The sequence below is a fragment of the Hylaeus anthracinus genome, unplaced genomic scaffold, assembly GCF_026225885.1.
Source record: "Hylaeus anthracinus isolate JK02 unplaced genomic scaffold, UHH_iyHylAnth1.0_haploid 0, whole genome shotgun sequence".
Taxonomy (NCBI): Eukaryota; Metazoa; Arthropoda; class Insecta; order Hymenoptera; family Colletidae; genus Hylaeus; species Hylaeus anthracinus.
This window is the reverse complement of record NW_026533254.1, coordinates 25,736,034-25,757,291: the sequence shown is the minus strand read 5'-3', so window position 1 is coordinate 25,757,291 and position 21,258 is coordinate 25,736,034. Positions and strand designations below refer to the sequence as shown.

Here is a 21,258-nt window from a genome sequence, read left to right as displayed (position 1 = left end):
TTTTCTCTTCAAATGCATATATACTTCGTCATCGATCAATTCTTTACAAATATAATTTAATTGTATATGTATATATATTTGTATAATTGTATGTTTAATAATTAAATATAATTTCACGAGGACTTCAACAAATCGCACAGGTTACATGAATTTAATATAACAAAATAGACGATATGTTATAGAGTACTAGTTACTATATACAGAATATATTTCTTTGTCTAAGAAAAATCGTCGTTTATTTGGACTTTTATTTGCACCTCCGAATTGGAACAAACGTTTTCTCAACCCAATAATATGTACATAATTCCTGCATTCCCTTCTACCCTCGAAAAACATAAAATTGAAATTGTATTTATGTTTATCGTCCATAAAAATATATATTATGAATATTGTGATAGTAGAATTCGGTGAATGTGTTACTTCGATTAATTTTCATATATATTTGCGCTTGAAATGAGTTTTCTTCTTCTTTGTTGTTCAAATAAGTCTGAAAGTTGAAGTAGACGCATTTCATAAGTCCAGGTCAGCACAGATCATTTGATGGGGTTGAAACTGTCATTCGTGTTTGCATGTAAACAAAAGTTATGCAAGTTGTTTCTTTAAATATCATTGAAAATTAGAATGACGTCGAAGTAAATTATTTTAGAATACACTCTGATTTACACGTACTGAACACGTTTAAATTATTTCAAAGGTAAATAGCATTGATATAACCTAATGTCGTTATTTATTTTATTACAATAATTCACACTCAATATCTACGTATATCTACATATCTCTCTCTCTCTCTATATATATATATATATATATATGTAGTCTAATATTTTAGCAAAATTTAATTCATTTTTACCAGGTATTATTGTAATCATAATTCCATAAAACAAATTCCTATATATTATCAAAACATGAAACGTTCTTAACCTCTATTTTCTCTATAACTCCATTAACCTTTATTTACAAACAGAAACTTCACGTTATTCAACGATGAATACCAGCAAAAAGATAAACGTGAATTTTTCCTCACTGGTGGGTCTGAAAGCTGAACTCTTGAGAAAGCAAACCGAAGTAAACCAAGCAAAATTGAGGTCGGAAGTGAACAATCCTGTACCGAAGGTCAAGAAAAAGCCCAAAAAGAGTAAGGAAAACGCGACCAAGGAATCTTCCGATAAATCGGAGTATATAGAAGATGTCAATACTCTTAAGAAATCTAAACTAATGTTGGAAGCCAAAGCGAGACTATATGAACGAATGAAAAAATCGAAGAATAATAATGAAAATTTCCTTGTTGATTTTACGAATAAATCGGACGAATCCGAGGCAGAATCATTGCCAAAAGATGAAGAGGATATAAACGACGAAACATTTGGAAACGAAGACGATTGGGTGGAATACGAAGATTGCTTCGGTCGTACGAGGAAATGTTTAATCGAAGACTTGCCTCTCATGCAGGAGAAAGATAAATTAATAAAGCAACAAATTATAAGTAAAAAAGGAATCGATCTAAAAGCTAATGCCGAACAGAACTTCGTGCAAGAGGAGAAGGAACCCGAAATAGAAATTATGAGAAGAAAGTGGGAAGAACAAACTGCAAAGTTGGCCGATAAAGTGAACATACATTATCAAGATGTATTATTTGACGAAGCCAGAGCTCACGGCGTTGGTTATTTTGCGTTTTCGCAAGACGAAGAACAAAGAGCTAAGCAACAAGAAAATTTGTCCAAGTTAAGGAAGGAAACAGAACAGAAACAGAAGGAAATAAAAGAACTGAAGGAATTACGGGCAAAAATGGAACAGAATAGATTGAAAGCAGCTAGAATTAGACAACGCGTTAGAGCTGGATTGCCGATAGAACCAGAAGAAGAAGAAGAAGAAGTAGGAGAAGAACTTAAGGAAAAAGTTAACAACGAATCAAATGTATCGACTGAAATTAAAGAAGAGGATGAAAGCACTGAAAGCCAGCCTAAAGAAGAAGATAAAGCAGTGGAAAGAGAAAATAAAATCAAAGCTTTAGGAGAACTTTTAGGCAAACGAAATCGTTGGTATGAAATGTCGCAAGAAGAATGGGTAGATAAATGTAGAAAAATCAGAGCTACCGAATTTGGACCCATGTACGACAATTTTAAAAGCGCAGGTTACATTGGTTCCCGTTATTATCCGAATTCTGAAAGTAGCGGTACGTCCTTAAATGATCAAAGCAAGGAGAAGCTTAATGAAACAAACGTTCAGGATGAAATAGAAGACGATACTGAAACGAATATTGATTCTTATGATATACCGCTTCCTCCTACTTTAACAGGAAATCATTTTAATAACGAAGAAAATAATAGTCGGATTAATTCTCCTCAAATAATTGATACTATTGCTGCTAATAATACGCAAAATCAAACAATACAAGCTAGAAGCATAGACGAAGCAAACATAGCGGCAGGTTTACGATATTTAAGAGAGAAATTTGAAGAAAGTCAAAACTCTTGAAAAATTATACTATATTGTGCTGTACATATTTGTAAATATAATTTCTTACAACTGCTAGGAATACTTTTACCTTTCAAACTATAAAGTACAAAAGATTAAGCGTATATTATACTGAACATTGTAGATATTTGTACGTATACATATGTAAACAAGTACAGTATTATAAATACTGATTATAAATTTGTAGAAAATAAAACGATACATACTAAATAAAGAAAACAAAAAATAAATTAAATAAATTAATATATAAAAAAAAAAATTCCATGTCTTCGTTTGTTGAATCAGCCGTTACACCTGTATATGTTTATTCTAGAAAAGAAAATTTTAATTAACTATACATTCGAAGTAAAAAAATAAAAGATAAGTAAAATTTACCAGAGCTATTAATATCGGGAAAAACTGTATTACAGTTAGGACACTTCACAGGGTTTTGAACCATGGCACACCGTTTTAAACAATTTGAATGTAACCTACTTTCACAGTTGCTACACTTTTCGCCCTGGTTTGAAAAAAAAAGATGTTAATAATTAGATTTATTTATATAATTATAAATTTTCTCTGCGAAAACTTACATGAAAAATAACTTGCTTGCAGAGAGAACAGGTACGTAAGTTACTACCATAAGAATCTTTAAAATATGGCATTAATTCTGCTATACTTCTTACACCCATGTAGTAATAACCATTCTATAAACATGACAAATTTACATGAATTACATTAAAAAGTTCATTGTGCTATTACTATTACCTTATAAATCAACCACTTTCTGTCGACTATGTCTTCTAAAAACTCCTCTGCATTTGTTTTGGTTAATTTAACATCTGGCAAAGAACATAAATTCAAACAAGTTGTGCTTTGGATACGTCCATCATTTGATGTTATAATTTCTGAAAATATGTTTCTTAGAAGGGCTAACTGTGCTTTCGAAAATTCCTCTTGAAATCTACAATAATAGTTTCAAAAAAAGTCGTTCAACAGATACGAACAATTATACTATGGTATCGTATAAACACAACTTTAAAAAATGTACCGGTTAACTTCATCTATTACAGTATCTACATAAATCCAGTATACTTGACCTGTAATTTCACATTCAGCTTTTTTGATTAACATATTTAACGGCTGTAACTTCTTGTTTATTTGATTTATTACTAGCGATATTTCATCATTGTCTGAAATATGAGAAATAAGTAAATAGAATTGAATGTGTGTGTGTCATATATATATATATATGAGAAATTAAATATGGAATAAAATTTGCTTACTAAATAATTCAATAACTAATTGTTTCGCCTTGCTTTCCTCCAAAAGTCCTTCGTGCATGATAACTTGTAGAAGCATCTTGTGTTGTTTCGTATAACTCATTTCTTTTCTTTCTTATGTATAAGCTAGAGCAAAATACCGAATCTATATTGTTCTCAGTTTTTAAAACTGTTACTATAATGATTTACTATAACGATTTGATTCCAAGTCTAGAACTTGAAAATGCTTGGAAAGTGGTGAAAAAGTTAGGTTAGTCTTTTTTTCAAAATGAATTTCGTTCGTATCGTACTGCTCCTAGCGAGACTAACAAATTTCCAAATGAAATTTCCAACCACCTACGAATTTCCATAATAAAAGATACCACCTCGATAAACTTAACAACTATCATTAATTATATTTTACCAGATGTATTTCCCTCTTTTCTATTCCCTATTCTATCCGTTTTCTCATATAAAACTAACGAAGTTCGAGGGAAGATAAAAACCAACGAGACTCAATTTTCGCCTCCTCTAGTCGATAACTGTCGCGGCTTCGCTTCCTACTCCGCGACACTTATCGACGAATTCCTGTACTTATCAAAATGGCTTCTTCGCGAAAACTACAACAGGTTACTTACGAGCAACGTTTAGAAATCGTTCAGAAATTGAAAGAAGGTGCTACTCTCGATCAGCTCGCTGCCGAGTATGGTCTCCACAAGAGAACCATACAGCGTTATCGACAAAATGCGATATCGATTCGCCAATTGTCCAAGAGTTCGAATGTTCTGCATTCGAAAAGAATAAGGCCACCCGTGTACGGAGACGTCGACACTCTGTTGTACACCTGGCTTTCGGAGAGAAGAGCCTTGGGAAACATGTTGACTGATAAGCTTTTGATGGAGAAGGCAATGGAGCTGTACGAAGAAGTTGGCGGGCCATTAGACTTTAAGGCGAGCAGTGGTTGGCTGAAGATCTTCAAAAAGAGGCATAACATACATCTTGTTGATATGCAAGGGGAGAATGCAGATACGAATCTATTAGCTGCGGAGAAATTTCAGGATGAATTGAGGAATATGTTGATTAATAAAGATATAGACGAAGAAGATGTCTATACTATCCATGGAACGAGTCTATTGTGGAAAGCCCTTCCAGAAAGAACATTGGTACACGAAGGAGAAGAAGTAAAAGAAGGAAAGATACGAAAAGATAGAGTCACAGTGGCATTCTGTGCCAATGCTACAGGTACGCACAAGTTGCCGGTCCTTTTTGTACATAAGAATGCGAATCCCAGAGCTTTGAAACACTGCAAGCATAATTTACCGGTGGTATACAAGTACCAAAAGAATGCCTGGATCAATGATGATCTTTTAAATGATTGGTACATCCATCACTTCAAGCCCTACGTGAGACAGCGCCAACTGCAGCAGAATCGTGTAGGGAAAGTATTACTTTTGTTAAACAATTGCACAGGGCATATAATTTCAGAAGTAGCACAGGAAGATTATCAGTTCAAACAATTATTTCTGCCACCTAATACGGTAGCCTTAATCGAATCGACGAACCAAGGTATACTCTCAAAATGCAAGAAGTTATTCCGGCATAAATTACTCTGTCAAGTACTGCGACACGGTAACGAAGTTAAACAGTTTTACGTTGACTATGACATAAAAGATTGTATAGATTTGATTGCCGAAGCATGGGATGCGATAACAGCAACGAGTATTAGGCATTCATGGAACAAAATTATGCGTCGACCTTTCTCAGATAACACCTTTCAAGGACAGGATTCGAAAGCCTGGATGTCAGAAGATTTCCAGCAATTCGGGGAATTAATTCACGTGAACGATATAATGGAATGGATCTCCGAATGTGAGAGCGAAGAGGAAAGAATGGAAGATGAAAATTCTGATATGGAATACAATGTTGCAGAAGAAGAAACCGATTATCTATTCAGCGAATTGACAACGTGGGCGAAAGCTCAGCCTGAGTTCATAAAATTACACGCAAACGTTTTAATAGATTATCACAACCAACAATAATACGTATCTGTACATAATTATAATTGAAGAATTGAGTATATAGTTCTCTAGTAGCGAGTATATAGTCTCTAGACGCTTATAAGTGGTTACTTTTCGTTGTAATTTTACTTTCAATGTAACGTATTGCAGAGATATGTAAATATGTACATTTAAGATAAAGATGTAAAATATATGCCGACGTTTGTATTTACAATAGAGGCGAGTGGCGAGGTTACGATCATGTTCGGCAGTTCCTAACTAACCTCAATTCTAAAGTACCCAAACTAACCTCGATTCTAAAGTAACCTAACTTGTTTGATACTTTTTCGAGAGGGGTCGTCGGATTGCATTCATCGAAATAGATTAAATAGATAATAGTCGTAATTAGGCAAGTTGCGATAAGGATTGCCATAAGCTGAACTAAATTTGCGAAAGAACTTACAATTAGTATGTTAATATCAGTTAGTATGTGGTGCGTATAAGAAAGAAGGATAGAGTGTCACGTGGTGTTACGTTCGGCCCACCGCGTTGAGCCTCGCGAGCAGTCGGTACAAGAGAGAAGGACACAGCGATATAGCTTTCTCCCTTGCTCTACGTGACGTCACGTTCGGCTCAACGCGTTGAGCTTCGCTAGCAGTCGGCACAAGAGAGAAGGACAGAGCGATATAGCTTTCTCTCTTGCTCTATGTGACGTCACGCTTAACTCCACGCGTTGAGCGGCTCAACTTGAGCCCTCGCCAGTGGCGTAACGATTGGGAGGGCAGATCGGGGCACATGTAAGAGTGATAAAAGAGACAAAGATACACCCATACATGTTTCTCTGTCGCCGTACGGTGACGTCACACTCGGCTCCGCTGCATCGAGCGGCTCAATGAGCCCTCGCTGGCCAGCCCGCTAGCGAGAATCAGTTAGGCGATGCTAGCCCTCTGACGAGGAACGCGAGAAGCGTGAGCGTACTCGGGGCCAGAAAAGCACGCGAAACATCATGATCCGTCCAAATATTAGCATGCATTTATCGGGAACGAGAAAAGGGTATATCGCGGCACGATAAAGTCCGGGTTGGACGAGGCCGACACGTATAGAGATCGTAGCTATCTATCCGCATAGTACTACATAGTACCGTACCGCGAGGGCGCGAGGCCGCGACCCTGAGCCCGATACGCGAGACGGGGAATAGAGCGTTTCGGTAGCGGAATAGTGCGCGGAACAAATACGTGTCAAACTCGGTCCACGGATAAGCGAAGTGGAGCATCGTGCGGTGCACACGGGTGTCTGCTATCGTTTACGTGCGTAAAGGTCGAGAGTTCATGATCATTCAGCGCCTCGAAACGATGATTTTACGAGGCGTTTGACGACGGTCTCTTTCCCCCTTGCTTTTTTTCGTCGGCGTATGATCGGAAATTAATCAGCGAGAGGCGGCCGTAGAACTCGCGATTCTGGACGATTTTCGCTGGACGGTTCCCATACATACGCATAACCTGTCAGGAATTTCTGGCCCGCTGTCCACGCAGCCACGTTCGAAGAAACTTGGAAAAGTGGTGCGACCGTTGAATTTCTCTGTAACAGAGGCTCCCGAAGATGCCGCTCTTCGGTAAAAAGGATTCGAACAAGAAGATCAAAAAGGATGGCAAAGACGACAAGTCGCCTTCCGTTGAAGACAAATACGTCCTTAAGGAACTCCTCGGAACGTACGTATCACCGTATCGATACGGGATCGCGTATCGAAAATAGGGCTGGGACAGCTCGTCCAATTTCTTTTCTCATTTCGACGAGCGTCGTTCGAATATTCGATTATCGAACCATTCGGACGTTCAATTATTTCGAGTCTCGAATTATTCGAACGCCATCCGAATATCGAATTATTCGAATATCGAACCACCCGAATATCTCGGTATCCGAGCATTTTGCGCACCGCTTGAATATTCGTCATATTCCGAATACCATGGCGTGGACTATGAATCGAGTTATTCAAGTTCACTGTTTTTTTTCTTTTTTTTTTTCTTTTTTTTTGCAAACTTTATCTTTTCATTTGTAAAATTGTGACCGTAGTTTTATTACCTCGCAGTCACTGTAGATAAGATATAGTTTGCCAATTTGGTTACAGAAGGAAACTTATGCTCGTTTGTATTAATAGAGAAGCTCGTGTATATAAATGTAAGGAAGATAATTAGGCAGGCTTGAACGAGCAATTTGTTTGTTTCGACCAGTAGCGTACCTAGCAGAGCTCCAATCAGGGGTTTAAAAAACGCAACAGAATCTAAGAATCCCTAGAATCGAACTCGTAAGATTAATTTAACAATCATAGGTTCCTTCTATGATTAGCTTCAAAAATACAGTTAAGCAAACTATAAAGATAATATTTACTATTTATATTAATATTTTCTAACCATCCATAAAGTTGTACAACTTAAACTATTATTGCATTCAAACCCTGGTTCTTATACGCCTGTATGCACCATCTATTATCGCATGAAAACACTTGGATAAAATCATGTCAGACTTAATTGCACGCAGTCCGTTACTGAACTGACAGTCCGTTACTGGTCTGGACAATGAATGTTACAACACATTGCATTAATGAGTAATTGCATAAGTCTCATTGTCTTATTCTGTGTATCGTAATGCAGTGTGCAAACTTTTTACAATCGACGCTATTTTTACATCTATTCTTAATGAATGTTTGATATTTTCTTGGTACAACACCGTATACTACCAAGTATAATAAAATTGAAGCATTCGATTCGATTACGCGCTGTTTTCTTTAGGGGTGCTTTCTCCGAGGTACGTCTGGCAGAAAGTAAGGACAGGCCCAGTCAGATGTTCGCAGTGAAGATTATAGACAAAAAGGCACTGAAAGGAAAAGAAGACTCCTTAGAAAATGAAATCAAAGTGTTGCGGAGGTAGACTGTTGTAATAATACCTAGCAGTTAGGAAATCGTACGTTATCCGTTCTCAATATACTTGTTGCAGGTTAACGCATCCGAATATTGTACAATTGTTGGAAACATTCGAAGACAAACATAAAGTTTATTTAATTATGGAGTTGTAAGTATTTTTATAACGCGAATACAAATTTAATCGACGGTGTTACATATAGTTATTCTATTCTATTAGGGTAACTGGCGGCGAACTGTTTGATAGAATCGTTGAAAAAGGTTCCTATACAGAAAAGGATGCTTCGTACTTGATAAGACAAGTCCTCGAAGCTGTGGACTACATGCACGAACAAGGCGTCGTGCATAGAGATCTCAAGCCTGAAAATCTTTTATATTATAGTCCAGACGAAGATAGTAAGATTATGATTAGCGATTTTGGTTTATCGAAAATGGAAGATTCTGGTATCATGGCAACTGCCTGCGGCACTCCAGGATACGTTGGTACATATATACAAATACCATTCGTCTTACTTAACACTAAGTCACAAATTTAAAAGTATTATTTTTGTACGCAGCTCCAGAAGTTCTAGCGCAAAAGCCATACGGGAAGGCTGTGGATGTTTGGAGTATAGGAGTAATTTCTTACATTCTGTTGTGTGGTTATCCACCATTTTACGACGAGAACGACGCAAACCTATTTGCACAAATCTTAAAAGGTAACGATGCTATTTTCGAGTGCAAGTTTTTGGCATTTGGAAGGACCATACTATCACTTCGGTTCAGTTACTAGGATCTTACTTTTAAGATCAAGCAGATGTACATTAACTTAAAATTTTCATTTTTTAAGGTACTATTCTAGTTTTTGTATGCCGCTGTATACATGCTAGGGTAGTAAGTAAATGTTATTTTCCGCGGGTTCGCGTTTCTCGCAAAAGTTGTTCCTTTTCAAAAACTAGCACTCCAAATTATTACTGTATAATCGAAGCGGCTGAGAAGGGTTTAAAGCGAGTCGTGAATTTTGTACAAAGCGTGAAGCTAACAGTATTTCTTCCAAATAAATGATTTGACTTAAACGAAATAACAAAAGTCGTCTACTCTATAGCAAAGAGCTAACCAGACTGTTATAGGTGAATTTGAATTTGATTCGCCATACTGGGACGATATCAGTGACTCCGCTAAGGATTTCATTCACAAGTTGATGTGCGTCAATGTCGAAGAGCGCTTTACGTGCAAGCAAGCACTCGCACATCCCTGGTAAGATCATCGTTACTTCGAAACGCTACGCATCATTTTTCTGTTACTTCAAGTTACTTGAATACCGAAGAATTAGCCATTTTTGATCAAAGTTTTAGAGTACGCTAGGTGGTTCGATAGCTTCGATTGTCTTAGTTATTTTTAGAGACGCGTATATAAATAGTTTATTTGCAAAAGTTATCTATGTTCGATCGCGTCGAAAGACCTTGCGTCGTAAAACTACATACAACTTTCGCGAATAGACTTATTTCGAATTTTCAAAGATAACGGAGACGGTTGAAGCGATCGAAATTTGTTCCCGACCCTGTATTTGTGGCTGTGAATATTTATAAAGTCATGTTTTAAAATTCAAGCAGTAAGAGTATTACAAGGACAGAATTGCCTTTATTATTAAGATAGATATGGATCGAGTAAGTAGAAGAATTACATTTATTTTGTCATCCATTATTTTAACATAACTCGAGTTTTCGTGTACGCATAATAATCGATACCATCGCAAATTAAAAATTCAAGTTAACCCTTAAAAAATATCCTCGGCAAAAGTTTCAATTTCTTAACACGATGAAGACCCTCTCGACGCATATATCTATTAAAGTAATTAATCCTCTCGTGCACGCATCGCAATGTTAACGATCGTTCTATTAATATTTTCTAAACGGTTCTTGTTTCGTAGAACCATTATTGTGGAACGTTGCAAGAAATGATTTCATTCTATGAAAATTTTCCATTCGGCCGAGACAAATCGATTCCTTGCGTAATTTGCAATTATACTCGGGTTTTCTTTTTTTTTTTTTTTTTTGTAGAAACCTCACTTGCAATGGTATCATCAAAGTTGAACGCGTGTTTTTTGTCTCGCAGATCTCAGATCATGTAAATGTCTAGCTGTGATATAATTTAATTTTCTGTATTGTGATAAATGTACTTATTGCAATACAATTGTGATATAAGAATCTAGAAATTCGATGCATTGTATGAGGGTGCACGAGAAGATTAAAGGAGTTAGTCTGATACTCCATAACTACGCATACATTGTTAACCCTTTGCACTCGAGTCCTTTTTTCCTGGTATCTGCCAGCAACTCGAGATGTCTCTTAGCATTTTATTGTCATGAATTCTAATCTAGATTTGAGAATAACCTCACTGACAATCATTTTATTGACCCTTCGAGCTCCAAAGAAATGAAATCTAAAGAAAAATTAGGTATCGTAGAGTTGCTGCATGGAACCTAATGGTGACTGAGAGTCACCTCTCGAGTGGAAAGGGTTAATGACATCGTACCCTGTGATCTGACGTGGTGTAATTGATTTTTGCAGGATTTCGGGCAACGCAGCTAGCAATAAAAATATCCACGGTACGGTATCGGAACAACTTAGAAAGAATTTCGCCAAATCAAGGTGGAAGGTTAGTACGATCGTCTAATTATCATGCTGCTGATTGTGTGTGTTTGCTCGCCAGGCTCCGTAGGAAAGTCTTCCTCTTCTCTCATGGTTGCAGCAAGCCTACCACGCAGCCACGGTGATACGTCAAATGCAACGGCTGGCGCTCAACAGCGGCCAGCAACAGCAGGGTCCAGGATCAACAGGCCCCTCCAGCGACAACCCCACGCCATACCCCGATCAATCGCAATCCAACCCCAGTCACCAACCCAGATCAGTGGAGCCTCAAACCAATCTCAATTGAAGGAAACGGTTGACCCGCCATTACCCGTACCGAGCTCGTTGGCCTCGAATCCCCTCCCAATTCCTGTCGCTCCGAATTCACCGTTATACTTGCGCAACAAACGCTTCAAGCTGTGGGGTAGCACACGCACCGCTCTGTCTACTCTCTTTCAAACGAACGTGTCGTACCTTAGAAAGCAAAGGAAGCAAAAGAAAAGCTGAGTTACGCTAAATTTTCTCGTCTAAACGAACAAAATATTCAAGCCTTTTAACGGCGTTTTCCCTCTTGCCGCTATCATTTAATCTCGGGCAGGAGCTCGCATAGATTTCCAGCTAATCTGCTTTATTCGTGGTCTCCTGTGACACGGTTACCACTTATGTACATTACAGTCTATATAATAGCCCGCGCGATATAAGGCGATTTTCCGAGTCGTTTTCGTTCGTCGCCTCTCCTATTCGGTTCTCACTGGCTCTGTCGGAACAGTTTACAAATAGATCTACGTTGTGCCGGTACATATTAACAATAGATATCGAATTCGTAGCTATCAATAGAATTTTATGACGATATGTTAATGGTGTTTGATTTGATCGAGTAAGACGCGTAGTTACGTATACAGATTAAACTCAGCGGTTTATGAAATTTCACGACACGACGTTAAGGAATCTTGCTGGATCAAATCTTAAGTAAACGTGTAAAAACTAACGTGAACAGTACAACGACAAGTTTTTATCTTTTATAAAGTCTGGAGTAATACGAATAGTGGTTGTCTAGAAGATTTTTTGCGACCGTAAAAGTCTTGTATCGTGACAAATATGTTTTTAATTTCGTAAATGAACGTTTCGCGTTTGGAGCAGCGCTGGGACTTGTACGATACGTATCGATGGTATTCAAGCGATACGATACCAAAGTACTTAATAGGAAGGTTTTTAGATACCGATTCATTTCAGTTACTCGCGATTAAGTTCCGATACCCATGTAACGATTCAGTTCATATGGTGTAAGTATCGAATACCAAGTACATAGGTATCAAAACGGTTCCAAGTAACGATACTTGTTCGTCTGGTATCAAAGATGGGTAAAATTCGTAAAACATCTTTCCGAAAGATCTCGATAAATCGCAAATCATTGTGTTTTATTTGTCATCTATTATTCAACTAAAATTTTGCCCATTTCTGTTTGGTGTCGATAGTATCGATAGTCCCAGCGCTACTTGAACGGAGCAACGGCGAATAACATCTTTTTGATTAACCAATTTGGAGAAGTACGAAAAAATAAACTTAAGGTTTTTTTGGTAATACGGTTCATTACCGTACGGAATCGTGTTGCGAGACTACGTAAGATCTGATTTCTGTAACTACTTATTTTTACGATTCGTTGAAAAGTTTAAAAGGGATATACTTGCTTCGATGACCTAATTAAACGCAAGTGTTTATAGGAAACCATGTACAGTGCACTGGATTACAAAATGTACATTGTGTACACAGCATACTCCTTCTGTTACATAGTGATATTAGTACATTTCTAAGAACTTTAAATCGGATCTATTAAACTAGATTTAATGTATGTACACGTACAAGTATATCGCTCTACTAATATTTTTATCGATACGTTGCACGGAAACTTCAAGGAAAGTGTACATAAAGCATACACGATTCCCCCGTATGTCTGTTTGCAAGATGCAAATATAAAAAGCGAATTATATAGCGCGAGGTTTCGGCTTTCGTCGAGATACCTTACGAGCAATTTCGCTCTGCATAAATTTCGAGCTTTCCTTTTCGACCTGTACTTTTCTTTTTAATCGATATGCAAAATTGGTATCTGTAAAAATAAATGTAAAGCACAAACTCGGCATCGAGCTAGTTACGAATTAATTAGCAATGCTCGAACTTATGTTGCAACAAAAAAATGTATATATTATTTATATACGTTTATATATTGCGAAAAACTTTATATAAATATTTTTATATTTAATATTTCTTTATAGAATACGACAACCACCGTATAAAGATATCGATAAGTTTCGAAAAGGTTGAGATATAATCTAGCTATTTATATTTGTATCTTATTACGATACGAAGAAATCCATTAAACGTACGCAGTACTCGGTATTTGAATTGTGAACAAATACTTCAACGAAAGGTTCAAGAATACTTTTAGTATACAGTGGTATTACTTTATTTTTTTATAAATGATTGCAATCAAGTGCAATAATACCATGATCTTGTGATAATGATGTTATTATGGTTACACTCAATAGTAAATCGATATTAATAATAACGATGAATGTTGGAAATTTCTATTGATATGATTCTATGATCTTAATTGGATTGTATACAAATTATTTCTTGCGGTGATCAGTTACAATGTTAAGGATCGTTTTACATACGTTCGGACGCTCTATTATGTACGTAGAGGTTAAAAACGAATTCGTTATGTATCAATGCGACAAGATTGTATTTTTTAAAAAAAAGTTTCCATGTTTTTCGTGTCCTTTGAAACGTGCTTTGAAATAAATCTAAATTATATTCAACAGAATTTAAAAGATCATGTGTTGCATACTCGTGTAGAAATGAATTATTGCTGTTTATCGAGCGGGCACTCTTTTTATCATAAAATCTACTATCTCTTTCTCTTTAACTTTTAACTATAAATATGATAATCATCTTTGAACTATCATATTAGACATCCGTCCGTGTACCGGGCACTATTCGTATAGTAAAAAATGAATATGAAAAGAACTTTATGGGATTCGTATAACGCTACGAAATAATTTTGAAATCGATAATAATTATATTAATTATAAGGTAGCTACTATAGTTATTCGAACAAATATAATATAAAATTTAGCGCGAGAAAATACGCATACGAATGGAAGTTCGAAATAAATCCGATGGTCGTCGTTTATTCCTGTCAAAATACTTTGGTATCAAAATTCATTCAACTTGAATTGACGAAAGGTCTTTCATTGCGCAGAACAAAGTATCATTCTAAAGTGCCTCGGATGACACGATGATGGTACATTAAAATTAGAAGATACAAAGGTATCGTACGTAAGAATTACATTGAAAATTGATCAAAGATATTCTATGTAAGAATTACATTGAATATTGATCAAAGGTATTCTACGTAAAAATTACATTGAATATTGATCAAAGGTATTCTACGTAAGAATTACATTGAATATTGAACAAAGATATTCTACGTAAGAATTACATTGCATATTGAACAAAGATATTCTACGTAAGAATTACATTGAATATTGAACAAAGATATTCTACGTAAGAATTACATTGAATATTGAACAAAGGTATTCTATGTAAGAATTATATAGAAAGTAACTCCATTTACGAATTTATTATGTTCATTCAATATTTGGTAATACTTTTCGATTACTTTCCATTATTCAGTATATAGAGTTTTCTTCCTATTATAAATAAAACAAAAATATTAAATTACATTTTTCACGGTGCCAACGTCGTGTCATCTAATAAGAATGGTTCTTAATTTTTTCATGCTGACATTCGTGCGTTATTGACTAGCTTGTAATTTAAAATTCTAAAAAAGGAAGTAAAAGGAGCTTAGCTTGTATTTAAAAGCAAAAAGAAATAAAAAAAAAAAATAAAAGACCGTGCCACGCGAATAAACATATCGGCAGGAACATTGCAAATGTGATGTAAAGATAAGCTGATTTTAAATAGCAATGAAAAATGACTCGTAATCGAGGAACAAAAAAAAAACAATATAAAACGCCAGACTGATAGAGTGTGTATGGAAGCGAAAGAGTAAGAGTGTGAAAGAGAGAGAACGAGGGAGGGAGTATGTACTGTTGACTAAAATACTTTAATTGTTGCCTATAAATTAAGCGTAACGCTCCTATATAATGTATATTTATTAAATGATGCAGGAACAACTTCTTCCTATTGTAATTTCCTCGTTGCATAAGCGTTGCAATTGTTATGCTTGAATTTTGTGCATGTGGGGGACAAAGTATTGGATGTCTTAATTATTAAATTATACATAATAACGGAGTCCGTCGGTGCTCCTAGAAATTAAATGACACAAGTTTCTCAAACCTACGCGAAGGATCTTAATAATCGGAATTACGATAATCTAGTTTACAGTGCCAATATATTCGTACCTATTAAAGAACCGGTTGCTGATCTCTTTTTTTGGTATTCGAAATATAAAACTTCTGTAAACTATATTCATTCGAGCAGCTAATTTCGGATTAGGTGTAAAATTCAGATTAGGTTGAATATACTGTGCTTGATAAGAGTAATCTGTTTCGTTTAGGAATTTGGCTCGTAATTATGGAAATTATAGGAACGGACCACGAAGTTTAATCATTCTTTTTTTGTTTTCAATTTCTCGATTGCGGTGCTATTTCATGGAATGTTGATAAATAAAAGGTATACAGAACTTAATTTTTCAATTTGTTACGTTAGCTCGGTTACTCTTTGTTACGTTGTAAAATAATGGAATTATTCCAACGGTCGTAGACTAAAGAGTAAGTGAAATAGTAATTACACTTTAATTTAATACAGATTTATTGGGAATTCCTTTTCAAAGACGAAAAGGAAGTTATATGAAATCGATGAAAATAATGATAACGATGATGATGATGATGATAATAATAATAACATTTACAAAATTGTATGTGTTTGTGCTTAAAATTAAACTACCATTTTATACAAATTATTTTAAATGCAATAACAATGATATGCCTTATTTGTAATTCGTTAACTGGCGATCTGTAGTTGAAATAGGAAATTTACAAAATCGTTACGCTTTATGTTAATGATTTTATCAATATACAGTGGCTGCCTTTGCGAAACATAGTATTACGAATCAACGACAAATGGATCGTGCGAGGTACTTAACATTTACTGTTTGTCATGTAAATCGGTTGATTAATTTGAGCACAAGATTAGTTTGGTTGAAAGAACGGTTTACATTACATTCTATAGAAACTAAAGTGTTACATAATTCTTTTTTTTCCCGTAACTATATATACATACATCTAATAGATTTATTTGCGTAACAATCGTATAGTTAAGCATATTTTTACTTGATTTATTACGTATATATAAACGATAAACATTTCTATCGTGTTGTAACCATTATTATAATAACGTGTAATAACGTAATCTGCAGATATGGTACTAACACAATTTAGATGTAATACACGAAGGTAAATAAGAATAACTGAAATTTCATGGTTATTATAGGATGTAATGTAAACTTTCACGCTGTATTATAGTTAATCTTTAGTTTTTAATGTGGATGTACTACGTGTAAAATTTAGCTTATATTTCAAGCACATATTAATATCACGCGAAAAGAAATGTACATGTATATAATTGTATCGTAGAAAAGAGTTAACGATCAAACTAACATTCGCAATGAAAAATACCTGTGCAAGAAAAAAAAAAGAAGGAATAAATTACAAAGTAGCCCTTTAAATTTTTAAAAGTAGCAGCCACGAAAAATTAACATTGATATTAACATGTAATATATTACTATGCATCATTAATAATATCGCTTAATTGATGTTGATTATCTGGTTTCTGAAAATTACACTTCACCTCTTCCAGTCCATTTTAATACCATTCTTTCCTGTTTGCTCAGTCGCTTTGATAATACCGGATTGTACAACTGTAATGTACATTGAAAAAATACTATAAATAGAAAATATATTTTCATATCTTTATATACGTGTGATTTTTGGTACATCTGAAAAAGAAAAAAAGAAACAAAACTATTGGCCCCTTCTCTAATTCAATTCACGTGATTCTTCTGCATTTGCTTATCGATAATTAAACATATATTCGACGATCACTTGTACTCGAATCGCAAAATTAGATTCTCTCGATTATAGAAATTCGCGCGTAGTGTATAGCTCATAAAAATTCGTACATTTCGGACTAAATATCCTCTATATTGTGGATTATATAAACCGATAATCGCGTGCAAAGCCTTCTACGATTATTATCCTTCGGTTTCAATCTTCGTACGAGTTTAACGCTTCTCGTAATTTGTCCACGATCTTCTGATAAAATGTAATTTGCTCCGCAAGGTGGTTTTTCATAGCTTGAGTTATATGGACCTCTTGTTCTCTCTGAAAGTGCGTTTCCTCGGCAAGAAGGGCTCGCGCTATCACGTCCGTTCGTTGAGAAAGCTCTCGCATTTGCTGTGGCTCCATTTTGTGCTCGCTTACTAGCCTCTCGCAATCTCTGCGTTTCTGTACAGCAGTCTAAATACGAAAAAAAAAAAAACAATGTTTATACCAAGAACAGCTTCGTACAATTTTTGCTATCGTGGTGTCCCTGAAAATATTGCGCACAGTTCTGATTATTTTTAAATAGTTCATCAAAATTAAATATTAGGTTGTCCCAAAAGTTTCTTTCGCTTTATTAATAAGTAATACCAGCACAATAGTTTATGTTTTATGTTACATTACTGAATTGTGCACGATTCATTTTGCTCCATTACTGTTACAACATGAATATCTATGAAATTAGATTGTCTATTTATATAAACACGACCACATCAAATAATTGAGTGCAACTCGCGAAAGAAACTTTCGGGACAACCTAATACATACATATACATCATATATACATCTTCTATTTGCTCGCGTTATTCGTACTTCAGTACTTGAAAATATACAAACAATAACATGAAATAATACGCAACCCTGACATTGAGTAATGATTCACGCCGAATGACGCACTTTCGAGACAATTAAACAATTGTGATATCATCGTACGTGGGTATCCCTGATATTGAATTTATATCGTATAATGAGATCGTTTGCAAAACGGTGAATGTTGTAGATCGTTCTATGAAACTAGTTTCGTTATCGATTGATAAATGAAAAGTTCGTGATACACAATATTCGCCAGGCTATCGTACTAATATTTATTCCAAATTAAACTTTTCGATTACCTTATGTATACTGATAACATCTGGGAAATTGCTGATAATTCCTCTATAAATATGGAACTTATCAGCAAGAGGTTCCCAATCGAACTTGGGCTGTTCCTCGTATAATTTTCCTATGTCGTTGTAAGCGTCGCCGGTTATTTTCAGCGCGTAAGTCAATCCTCCCCGACTTTTATCGTCGCCTTCCAAAGCGTGGCTCAACGAGATGAACGATTGACCAATTTTTTGAAATTCTCTCTTGTACAAGACTTGGTTTTTCTTCGTTTGGTCCACAGCCATGGCCATGAAGTTCTTGACTACCGGATCCAGCCCACTTATGAATCTACTGTAAGCGTCTATTTGAATCTCCACTTTGATAGCATCCAAAGGAATATCGGGACACTGTACGGCATTGAAATAATTTACACCTAGCAATTCGTCCTTCTCGGCTAGCCTTTTCCCGGCTTTCCACCTCTTCTCGTCCGTACACGTCATGAAATGTTCCCAGACACGACTGCGCGCCAACACAGGATGCCTACAAACGTAATCAACGAACTCCTGCAGCTGTGTACGTCGGTGTTCGATAAACTGCTCCTCGTATCTTCCCGCTATTTGTTTATCTGGCAACGGAGGTATAGGAATGAAACAATATTTCTCTTCCAGACGTTCGTGCAGCCAATCGAAGTGCTTGTATCTCCTCGAAACTTGAATGTTGTTAAACTGCATCACAGAATTAACGATAATATCGTATCTTGGAATTACGAGAAGGGATTATAAGCAGACCGTGAATCTTTATGCAAACTTAAACTCGAATAAGAATTTATTTTACTATAGAAGTATCATAATATGAACTTTACGTTCGATATTTTTGTGTAAACGCATAAAAATCTGTAGTCTACTTATAAGAAAATAAAGGGAAGAATTGTTTTAAATACCGTAGGCGTGAGTTGATAAACTATAAAACTTTTAAGTCCCTTAAGTTTAGACTCCTTTTTGGGAGACGTGATTATACACTTGTAAGGATCTCCTCTGTAAACCCATCTACAACGTCTTCCATCGAATTCTTCGATATACACTTTCTCGCTTTCGGGAACATTCGTTATTCTCGTCCCTAATAAATAACTATCCTCTCCAGACTTTATCAACGTAGAAAATTTATTGTTCTTCTTTGGTATATTCGGTATAGGCCTTTCGGGTATCACAGAATGGATAGCTTGCATGGAAACTGAATCCCCGTAGTCGGTGGTACTGTGTTGTTGCGTTAATTGTATCATATGCTGTTGTTGAGGAGGAACGTACGCCTGGGTTTGACTAACTTCGGAGTCGTCGTCCCAATCGTCGTCCCAGTAGTCTCCAGAGCTCTGCTGGGACGACGTCATGGCATCTGGTACGTGGGAAAAAAGATACGATTAATAGAAGTCCTAATTTATTTACTTCCTCTACTTGCCGAAACCCATTTCTAATATTAAATTTAAGGAAATGAATGAGACTTGTTGCATAGATGCAGATAAAATATATACTAGTAATCATTAAGTAAGCAAAGCTTTAAAGGAACCGCGTTACGTATGATAAATACTTGAAACGGATGCCTCGTTGGTAACAGCCTTAACGTAAGCCGCTGGAAACAGCCCAGACTTTCCATCCTGATTGACACCTTCGTACCATCCGTCACCCACGTTATCTCTCATGACAGTCAAGACTTCTCCTGCTTTAATAGACAATTCAGCTGTGCCTGACTCCCCTGTGAAGTCGTACAACGCCCATACCTAAAGCAAAAACAACAAACCATTAGATCACAGAATTTCTACAATATTAATTCCTAACAAAACACAAAGAGATTATTTTCGACTGATGGACGTAAATGAATGAGTCACAAATCTAGTGTTGACGAAACGTAGTGATCATCGATCGCTTTTGTTTCGTTGGTTTTTTACGTACCTGGTGGCCCTCCATTGTAAGTACATGCACTAACTGTTTATTTGAAAAACCAGGCGCTGGTACGACAACTTTTCGTCGCTTCTGTTTCAAATTGCTTGATTGCGCCCGGTTACATACCTACATCGATACGCTCAGCCGTACGACTGACATTTACGTATTCGCGAGCCGACGTGTGTGCGATAGTATGCCACATAAATGGAAATTTTAAACGACTGTACTACCACTACTGTCCAACGAACGTAACACGCTTTCATGACTCCAGAAAACCGTGCTTCCTACACGTGAACCATGTCGGCGCAACAAGTCGGAAGAAAATTTTCTTCGGTGCTCGTAACAAACTAGTAAAATATTTCCATCGAATGGAATTCGAGGCAGTTTTTCGGTTGGAGGTTAGATAGGAAGCGCCGGGGCACGGAAAATTACGGATCCGTTACTGAAATTCGGATCCGCCTCTGCGAATTAATTCGCGTCGAACGTTCAACTTTTCACACGGAGTGTACTTTAACTTCGGAGTGGGGCCGAGGATTATTCGAATCTTTGACTATCACATCTTGTCAGATATTTGACTAGCAAGATGCTCCAATACCTTGATACTCGAGTATTAAGATGTTTGAATACCTTGATATTCCAGTATTTAAATTTGTAATGTTTATTTGACTACTACATCTTACAAGTAATCAAATAAATTTCGAATGCTTTTTGTATTTATATTTGTAACTTTTACGTGACTATCATATCTTGTAAATATTCAAATAAATTTCGGATATTCGAGCATTTAAATGTCACCACTCCAGCATTATTATTTCCCTATAATTAGCTAAAAAGAAAGGAATAAGTCTTTGTACAACTGTAAATGTATATACACTTACTGTT

The 21,258-nt window shown here is 36.0% G+C and overlaps 5 protein-coding genes across 11 annotated transcripts; 3 read left to right on the top strand and 2 right to left on the bottom strand.

Moving 5' to 3' along the window:
• Positions 1-414: 414 nt before the first annotated feature.
• LOC128892464 (coiled-coil domain-containing protein 174) lies at positions 415-2,706 on the top strand. The gene is made up of 2 exons (XM_054152908.1): positions 415-694; positions 965-2,706. The coding sequence occupies exon 2, from the start codon at positions 985-987 to the stop codon at positions 2,473-2,475; it is 1,491 nt and encodes a 496-aa protein (XP_054008883.1). The 5' UTR covers positions 415-694; positions 965-984; the 3' UTR covers positions 2,476-2,706.
• LOC128892502 (non-structural maintenance of chromosomes element 1 homolog) lies at positions 2,470-6,306 on the bottom strand. Of its 5 annotated transcripts, none has more exons than XM_054152963.1 (7): positions 6,177-6,306; positions 3,741-3,863; positions 3,506-3,647; positions 3,223-3,418; positions 3,048-3,161; positions 2,851-2,974; positions 2,470-2,784 (listed from the first exon to the last, which is right to left on the bottom strand). In XM_054152963.1, exons 2-7 carry the CDS (start codon positions 3,838-3,840, stop codon positions 2,780-2,782), a joined length of 681 nt encoding a protein of 226 aa, XP_054008938.1. In that variant the 5' UTR covers positions 3,841-3,863; positions 6,177-6,306; the 3' UTR covers positions 2,470-2,779. The 5 variants fall into 5 exon arrangements, with proteins under 5 accessions (XP_054008938.1, XP_054008975.1, XP_054008957.1 ...); XM_054153000.1 differs by lacking the exon at positions 6,177-6,306 and adding an exon at positions 6,024-6,150; XM_054152982.1 differs by lacking the exon at positions 6,177-6,306 and adding an exon at positions 5,903-6,003.
• On the top strand, positions 4,310-5,895 carry LOC128892473 (jerky protein homolog-like). Its single transcript, XM_054152919.1, has one exon. It carries the CDS (start codon positions 4,319-4,321, stop codon positions 5,753-5,755), a length of 1,437 nt encoding a protein of 478 aa, XP_054008894.1. The 5' UTR covers positions 4,310-4,318; the 3' UTR covers positions 5,756-5,895.
• A 359-nt stretch (positions 6,307-6,665) lies between the features above and the next one.
• Positions 6,666-13,445, top strand: LOC128892484 (calcium/calmodulin-dependent protein kinase type 1). Of its 2 annotated transcripts, none has more exons than XM_054152929.1 (8): positions 6,666-7,422; positions 8,500-8,634; positions 8,705-8,779; positions 8,849-9,111; positions 9,186-9,326; positions 9,738-9,864; positions 11,178-11,215; positions 11,320-13,445. In XM_054152929.1, exons 1-8 carry the CDS (start codon positions 7,313-7,315, stop codon positions 11,742-11,744), a joined length of 1,314 nt encoding a protein of 437 aa, XP_054008904.1. In that variant the 5' UTR covers positions 6,666-7,312; the 3' UTR covers positions 11,745-13,445. The 2 variants fall into 2 exon arrangements, with proteins under 2 accessions (XP_054008904.1, XP_054008913.1); XM_054152938.1 differs by having other exon boundaries at positions 6,670-7,422; positions 11,178-11,265; positions 11,359-11,677.
• Positions 13,446-13,977: 532 nt separating this feature from the next.
• LOC128892451 (sorting nexin-9) lies at positions 13,978-21,174 on the bottom strand. Of its 2 annotated transcripts, XR_008461087.1 has the most exons (6): positions 20,386-21,174; positions 20,024-20,213; positions 19,383-19,831; positions 18,472-19,167; positions 17,440-17,776; positions 13,978-17,256 (listed from the first exon to the last, which is right to left on the bottom strand). XR_008461087.1 is itself a non-coding variant. In XM_054152894.1 (5 exons), the coding sequence occupies exons 1-5, from the start codon at positions 20,398-20,400 to the stop codon at positions 17,525-17,527; spliced, it is 1,602 nt and encodes a 533-aa protein (XP_054008869.1). In that variant the 5' UTR covers positions 20,401-21,174; the 3' UTR covers positions 13,978-17,524. The 2 variants fall into 2 exon arrangements, 1 of the variants encoding a protein (XP_054008869.1); XM_054152894.1 differs by having other exon boundaries at positions 13,978-17,776.
• Between the last annotated feature and the right edge of the window lie 84 nt (positions 21,175-21,258).